Source organism: Micropterus salmoides, unplaced genomic scaffold, assembly GCF_014851395.1.
Source record: "Micropterus salmoides isolate LMB-PRFRI ecotype aquatic unplaced genomic scaffold, ASM1485139v1 Ms_hic_scaffold_21, whole genome shotgun sequence".
NCBI lineage: Eukaryota > Metazoa > Chordata > Actinopteri > Centrarchiformes > Centrarchidae > Micropterus > Micropterus salmoides.
This window is the reverse complement of record NW_024041262.1, coordinates 18673694-18681214: the sequence shown is the minus strand read 5'-3', so window position 1 is coordinate 18681214 and position 7521 is coordinate 18673694. Positions and strand designations below refer to the sequence as shown.

The 7521-nt window shown below is 40.3% G+C and overlaps 1 protein-coding gene across 2 annotated transcripts in view; it reads left to right on the top strand.

Moving 5' to 3' along the window:
• Nucleotides 1-1361: 1361 nt before the first annotated feature.
• The window catches only part of sncgb (synuclein, gamma b (breast cancer-specific protein 1)), a 12899-nt gene continuing 6739 nt past the window's right edge, over nt 1362-7521 (top strand). The window contains exons 1-3 of one of the 2 annotated variants that reach the window (XM_038735116.1): nt 1362-1832; nt 5520-5561; nt 7041-7168. In XM_038735116.1, coding sequence (XP_038591044.1) covers nt 1712-1832; nt 5520-5561; nt 7041-7168 — 291 coding nt within the window. In that variant the 5' untranslated portion in view covers nt 1362-1711. The remainder of the gene's footprint in view (nt 1833-5519; nt 5562-7040; nt 7169-7521) is intronic. The other variant, XM_038735117.1, reaches the window with a different exon arrangement.

Genomic DNA, 7521 nt, shown 5'->3' with positions numbered 1-7521 from the left:
AATTTTATCTGTCTTTTGTTTGGTGCTGGGCAGAAAACCAAAACAGAGTGGAAACTCTCAAAAAAGCTCTGTAGAGCTGAGGGAAACTGCACAGTTTGGTTATAATTCATTATGGGTTCATCGCTACGAGCAACCTCTGTCACATTACACATAATTATTTGGCCTTCTGTTAATATAAAAATACTGATTAGGGCAGCTTTAAGTCACAAAAATGAATGAAAAACTTCCTTGATATGCCCTACAGACTTGGCCTAAGATTTCAAGCACTAAAAGAACTACTAACATAGCTTTAAAGTGTTCAGCATTGTGTAATTTTAATGGTCAGCATTCAAAAACCTAAAGGACACTTTACATGCAATTTGCTTGTGAAGACTTCACTTGGAAAATACTGCAGCTCTGCAAATGATGATTTTACAGATTATAATATGTCCATGAAATGCTTGAACAATTATTTATATATCTAAAGAGAACCATCAGTCAGCCCTAATGCTGTGTCATGATGTCTTATGTGTTAAAGCCACAAGAGGGCGGTGGGATTCTGTACAGCCAGACTGAAAAGAAAAGACCTCTTCCTCTCTGCAACAGGAAAACAGCACTGTTCCAAATATATTTACTTCTTTACCTTTATTTTATCAGGTGTGTGGACCTGATAAAATAAATATATATATGCAAAAAAATATACAGTTGCAGCAGCCTATTTTAATTTGTGTTTGCAATAATTTCTCTCTGCTTGTCTCCTTAATGATTAAAACATTTAATAAAAATTGTGGAAACTGAGCTGCTGTCATATCATATCAATCCACAGAATTGCTGTGCTGCTGAGTCGGCATGTCTGGATAAAATGGGACGATGGGAAGAAGGAGGGAGGGGGGAAGGTGGCAGTTGTGACTCCTTCAGGTGGAGATGACAAAGCATTTTCTCTCTTCTCAAAACAATAAAAATGCCTGCAGGTGCTCTCTTTTCAGCACTAAAGTCAATTTAATTGATTTCAGTGAGGCATTGCTGGTGTGACATATTGGTCAAAAAGCATAATACATAAACAGAGTGATACACACAATATATACATACAGTACATAAACAAGTGGTTCAAAAATCATTTCTTTGGGACAAGCTGTGTGATGTGATTACATGACAAAATCCCACAAGGCATATGATGTGAAAATAGAAATCCTCTTCGCTTCCAGTGCTGAACCTCTGCTGTTTATGTAACAGTGCTCACAAGCTCAGCATGTAGAAGGTGTGTCTAGAGCAACGTGCCAATCAAAATATGCAAACAGCAAGCTGGAGGCTGAGCAGAGCACGAGTGACAATCATCAGGAGAAAGATGGATGACGGGTGGAGGTGTGGTTGCAGCATGACTTGAAAATGCTGCAGCATCCGGTCGTCTCTCCTCCTCCTCCTCCTCCTCTTCTCTCCATCTCGTGCATACCGGCTGTTTCCTCCCCCTTCTTCCTCTCAGTCTCCGTGCTGTAGCCTTGCTGTGCGGTCGTCTGAGCACTCTGTTGTAGCACCAAAGGGAGGAGGAGCCAACGGCGCACACACACACACACACACACACACACACACGCAAACTCACATAGACACACACACTCTGACATCTCACATCATCTCTTCTGCACGCTCACTGTAAGCACCAGACAGCAAGTCTACCAGCCAGCCAGCCAGCCAGGCCCGTTTGGAGCAGGGGAGCCCAGCCGTCTCGTCGCCCAAGATGGATGCATTGATGAAAGGGTTCTCAATGGCCAAGGAGGGAGTGGTGGCCGCCGCAGAGAAAACCAAAGCTGGAATGGAGGAGGCAGCAGCCAAGACCAAGGAAGGGGTGATGTATGTAGGTACGTAACACATCATGTCTGAGGTGCACTGAGTTGCAGACAAAAAGGAAAGTTGGTCAATTTGTGAAAGATGCACTTGTTTTTTTTTGTGTGTATGTGTGTGTGTGTATGTGGTTGCATCATGCACTTTTGCACCGATTGAGGTGGGGTCCCATGGGTGTCCATGTCTGGGACACTTGTGAGAAGTGACAGGAAGAGAGGGAGTGGGAGGAGAAGGAAGAGGAAGAAGAAATTAAAGAGGCAAGATACTGCTGCAGGAATGGTGCAGGGCAGAGGGTGGGGGTCTGAATGAATGAAGGATAGACAGAGTGAGGAGGGCGGGTTAGATGAAGAAAGAGATGAAAAAAGTTGCATTTGGGTAGCAGGGCAGTAACAGATAGAGGACTGGTTGGGAAAAAAAGAATAAAAGACAAAGAGGAGAAGAGAGGCGGAAAGAAGGGTTCTGGAGGATCTTCCTTTTCATCATCTGTCCTATTTTATTCACATTCAGTGGTGTGTGGAAGTGTTTGCAGAGATTAAGTCCCCAGAGATTCTGTTTAGCTGCCATTATTAATTTACAGAAGAGAGCTGACCTACATTGAATAGGCTGCCTTACATTTTTTGAGGTAAATTCACAGGCATTTTAAGATAAATGCATACATTTACAATGAAGCTGTGAGTATTCAGGGACAGACCATTTTAAATAGCAAAAAAAATGCTTCAGATGCTTTACGGTTTTATATTAGCTCAAGCAGCTAATGCGTCACATCTCAAGGTTACCCCGAGTACCAGGCTTTTAGGCCGCCTGAGAGGGGCGGAGTGTAAAAGAAGGAGGGTGGGTGAGGAGTTAGCGGAGTGGAAGTCTTAGTCGTTGTCTGCGGTCCATCTCTTCAGTCTGACTGACTGTCACACAGCTGCTTCAAAATCTTAATCATGATGTTAAAAATGAAAAGACAAATGTAACGATATGTGTGCAAAAGTCAATGTCACAAGCTGAAAGAGTGGGGAGGGAGGTGAGACAGATGGGGCTAGGATCTCTTGAGCACTGCAGCAATTGGCTCTCCCATCAACCCCCACCCACCCTCACCCCAACCTTGTGTTGATGCAACAATGTGTGTGCGTTTGTGGCGTAGCAGCAGGATTTGACTGCCAGTGTGTTCTGCTTTGATGACTAACCACCTTCCTCCCCCACAGCTCTTAAAAAAAACATCACCCATACCAGGGAAAGATGGAGAGATGCACAGGGAGAGACAGAGAGAGAAAAGAGGGAGAGAGAGGGGAGGGGTGTGTCAAAAAAAGCTTTGAGCTCCTAGTCCCATTGCTCCTGTATGAACAGATGGAGGGACAGAAAGAAAGAGAGGGATGAGACTCAGGTGAGGGGGGGAGGTAAAAGTGACAGAGAGACAGAGAGGAAGGTAAGAGGGGAAAAAGAAAATGGACATGCAAATCACGGGAGGTGGAACAGAAGAGTGATCGCTGAAGCAAAAAGGGTCGATGGCTCAGATAAACCACTGTATCTGCCTGCAGCAGAGTGCATATGTCTGCATGTGAATGTGGGTACACAGTATCGAGGTCTACACGCCTGCTTTCACAAACAGGCCAAACCTGGATAGACAGTGTGACATGCTCTGTGATTAAAATAGAAAATCCCACGAGTCACTGAACACAAGCTGCCACAAAATTACAACAACAGTTAGTTTTTATGCTCTTGTTTTATGTTCTCTTTTATTAAGGAATTTAGTTTGATGTTGTTTTTATGTCTTTTTATATTAACGGTTTTTATTTACTACATTCTTGTAATCAGTGTTGGTTGATTGAGATGGGAGCAGTTTAATTTCCATGTTTTTATGAATGAATAATACCTATGGTTCTAGGTGCTGATTTTCTGCATTGATATAAAAAATATGGCTTTAGGTAGTTTTTCCAGAACTAGTATTTGTGCTTTAGCAGTCCTGCTGCTTCAAAAGATCTTACTAATTTATGTAGCTTTGTATAAGTGTATAAGCTTGTGAATGTCTCACTGCATATGTTATATCTTTAATGATGCAGCAAGCACATAAATAATACCACCATTGATAGGATTTTTCATTAAATACAGGACATATCTGAGTTTTTATCTCAGTACTGCTATAGCACAAACCTTCCTTTGGAAAAACCGACTGAAGCCACATTTGTGCACATTTAAGATATTAATTCGCAATAGCAAAAAGCATTCACACACTCTAATCCGTGCAATCTTCATTTATTGAGGCAAGCTTTTGATCGGGATTATCATTTATTATCAGGATTATCTAAAAAATGGCTTTCTTGTTCTAGTTGTATGCTCAGGGGTGTCATATGCTCAATAATTTACATCTAAAAGGAAATCAAATGTTCCTTCAGAAGTTAACACATACAGTTACAGGAACAGTTTGTTCTGTATGATAGATTACCAAAGATATTTACAATGACACTCGGAGGGCTCCCTCTGTTGACTGGGAGAAAGAAGCTGTGTCATTGCAGTGTGTGTGTGTGTGTGTTTGTGTGAGTGTTGAACTGTACTGCAGTACTGCTCAGTACTCAGGCACGTGGCTCATGTAGCACAGGCAGCGTGCAGGAAGATAGAGAAAAGCAGGAGCCGGAGAGAGGACTGTTGGATGCAAGATAGTAGCATCTATGTAAATGTACAAAGAGGGAACAGTCATTTTGCACAAACTGGTGTTATTCTGCAAATGTTTCCTCCCTTTCCTTCTTTAGTTACCTTCCTCCCATTATTCCCTTCCATCTCTTAGAGCAGATATTTCTCTTCTTGTATCCCTCAATCTGGCAGATTATATAACCACAATTTAATCTGCTTGGGATCACTCAGTAATGAGCACAGTGCTGGTAAGCAGGGAGGGAAATACAGAGAGGTGCTGCTGTTCACACGATGTTTTCAATAAATGCGCTTCCATAAAACACAACTGAGCTTTATAGAGCTCTTGAACACAGAGTTCTCAAGGTTGAAAAGAAAAAAAAGCAGAAAAATTAAACAATCCAAGCAGACAAAAAAAGGACATAGTCACCTTTAAAAAAGAAGGTAAACACATCAGTCACACCGTAAGGACAAGGTAGAAGAAGGTCTGTATTTTTAGAAAGGGGAATCGATACTGCTGACCTGACACTCTCATGAAGGATATGTTAGAGTCATGGTGGGATACAGAAGCTAAGAAATGTTTCCAAAAGGACGGATGAATATGTTCTATTATTCAAACCTCTATGATGTTTCTCTGATTTTGTGGCAATTAAAATGTGAAACATGTAAATCTGAAAATGTGTTTATCAAAGTACGTAAAAAAAACTTAAACAAAACCAAAACCATAAGCAACATTACATTATTAGACTGATGCAATAACTGATCTAATGATCTAATGATGTTCAGCATTACTATTATAACAAGTTTATTCTCTTCGCATTACTACATCAGGAAATAATACATTTATTTCATCATCAGTTGGGTGTAAGGGCCATGGTTTGACTTATTGATGAAATTCAAGCTCACATCCTAATCACCCCGCACTGATTAAAAGACAAAAAATAAATACTCTCAAAATATAAAATAAATCAAGAAAAATGTAAATCAAACCCCCAAATGTGTCTATTTGTAATTTGAAAATGTGATATTTTTCTACTAAAGTAAGAAACATGAGTTACATATGATCTTGATTTTAATCTCTCTTTGATCCTCAGGCAGTAAGACAAAGGAGGGAGTTGTGTCATCAGTAAACACAGGTAAGAAAAACTTACAGGTAAAATATCCAAGCCCCATTTGTGACTTTGGTGCTTCAGTCACATAAAGTTTTATCTGGTAGTGGTTTGGATCTTCAGATGTATTTTCATGATCTCACAGGTGTTGTCTGTTAGCCCAGGATGATATTTGGTTAAGTTCTATAACCATGGATTAGAAGGCTGCTATTTGACCTGGGGCAGTTAACTAGCTGTACTTTTGCCAAAGCAAACAGTTAGTCCTTTTCTCTTGTAAAACTAAAAAACACATTTTAAAGCAACAATCTCACCTTTCTTTTCGTTTTTCGTTTTCTTCCGAGAGTAGAATTGTTTCATTGCTGCCCCGTGTGGCCACTATAGCTGCGGTTCTCACCAACCATCAAGTACCAGTGGGTGTTTTCTGGCCTCGGGTGCGGGGGGTTTCAAACTGTATTTTTGATTATACTATAGAAAAGACTGAAGGGTGAAGGTTAACTGGTTGGTTTGGCAAATGTCTGTCTTGCTTACAGCCCCACCTCTATTGAATTGCAATGCACAACCGCTTCCCTGAGCTTTTCTATCGTATCATCAGGGAATGTCTCCCACAATGGTCAGACTGATATCTGAAAATGCAAACCGCGCAGAGAAACATAACATAATGTAGCACTGAGGTTTCAAATAGGATAATATACGTGTGTTTTGTCAGTGTACAGAATGTGAGTGTGTTTCAGTTTAAGGGGAGATAATTGTTTATGCACTGGTCAGTTTTGAGACTTCCATAACATGTATTCTTTCAGACTAAGTGGAAGGAAAACTCCCAAAATACGTTAGCATTAGCATTAGAATGCAACATTTGCATTATTTAAACATAACGTCTCGTAAAACATGAAGTAAAAAAAAATTGTCTTGATGTAAGCAATCAACTGGGGAGGTTTCATTGTAATATCTATTAGTTACATGTTTTACCCTATTGACCTGCAAAATATAGAGAATGTTACAATAAATATATTTAAAGGCCATTTTCTCAAATTGAGTTTTTTCCGGAGCCAGAAATATCCACTTCAGTTGCACTTACGTACACATACACCAAACTTACTAGTGTGTATTCCTACCTTTTATTCTGAAGCTTTTTACAGAGGGGTTTGTCCATATTATCCATAGACTGATTTATACATTTTATTCCTAAAAATATGGCAATTTCTTTTACGATTTTTGACAGTATTTTCTGATTTATGGAGTGATAAAAAAATATATACCTCTGTAAATACTTTGACTGTAATGTGTCAAAGAATTTTTAACCTGGCTTCATCCACTGTTCAGATGGATGCAAATTAGCACAATTTTAATTATATTGTGCCTAATTTGCATAACATTTCAGAAAACTTAATACAAAAAGTCAGTGTCTTAATATAAGTAACCAACTGGGGAAGTTTCATGGTAATATCTATTAGTTATATGTTTTCCCCTCTCCTGTTATGTCTAACTGTCCAACACTCTGCGTCTCAGTGACCAACAGGACCGTGGATCAGGCCAACATCGTTGGGGACACAGCGGTTGCTGGGGCCAACGAAGTGTCACAGGCAACCGTGGAGGGTCTCGAGAATGTTGCCGCATCGACCGGGGTGATCAACCAGGTCAGCTACTATGTTAACATTGGGTTACACCAACAGCCTTCAGAGGTTTGAGTCATTTGACACCAGTAGAACCTCTGGATCAGAACACGCAGCTCAGAATAGGGACAACAGCACAAAGATCTCAACTAGGACTGATGTCTTGCTTCAACAAGCTCAGACTGACAAGTCCAGACTTAAATTCAGCCTGAAACTGATACTGAATGATGTTTTGGAGACAGCTTTAAGGTCTGCCACTAGACAGAGCTCTTTCCCCATTTTTAACAAAATGATAAATCAAAGCAATGCTAAAACTGAAACAAACAAACAATCCCTCGATGGCTGTGCTCTCATTCATTATGATGCACTTCATCCAT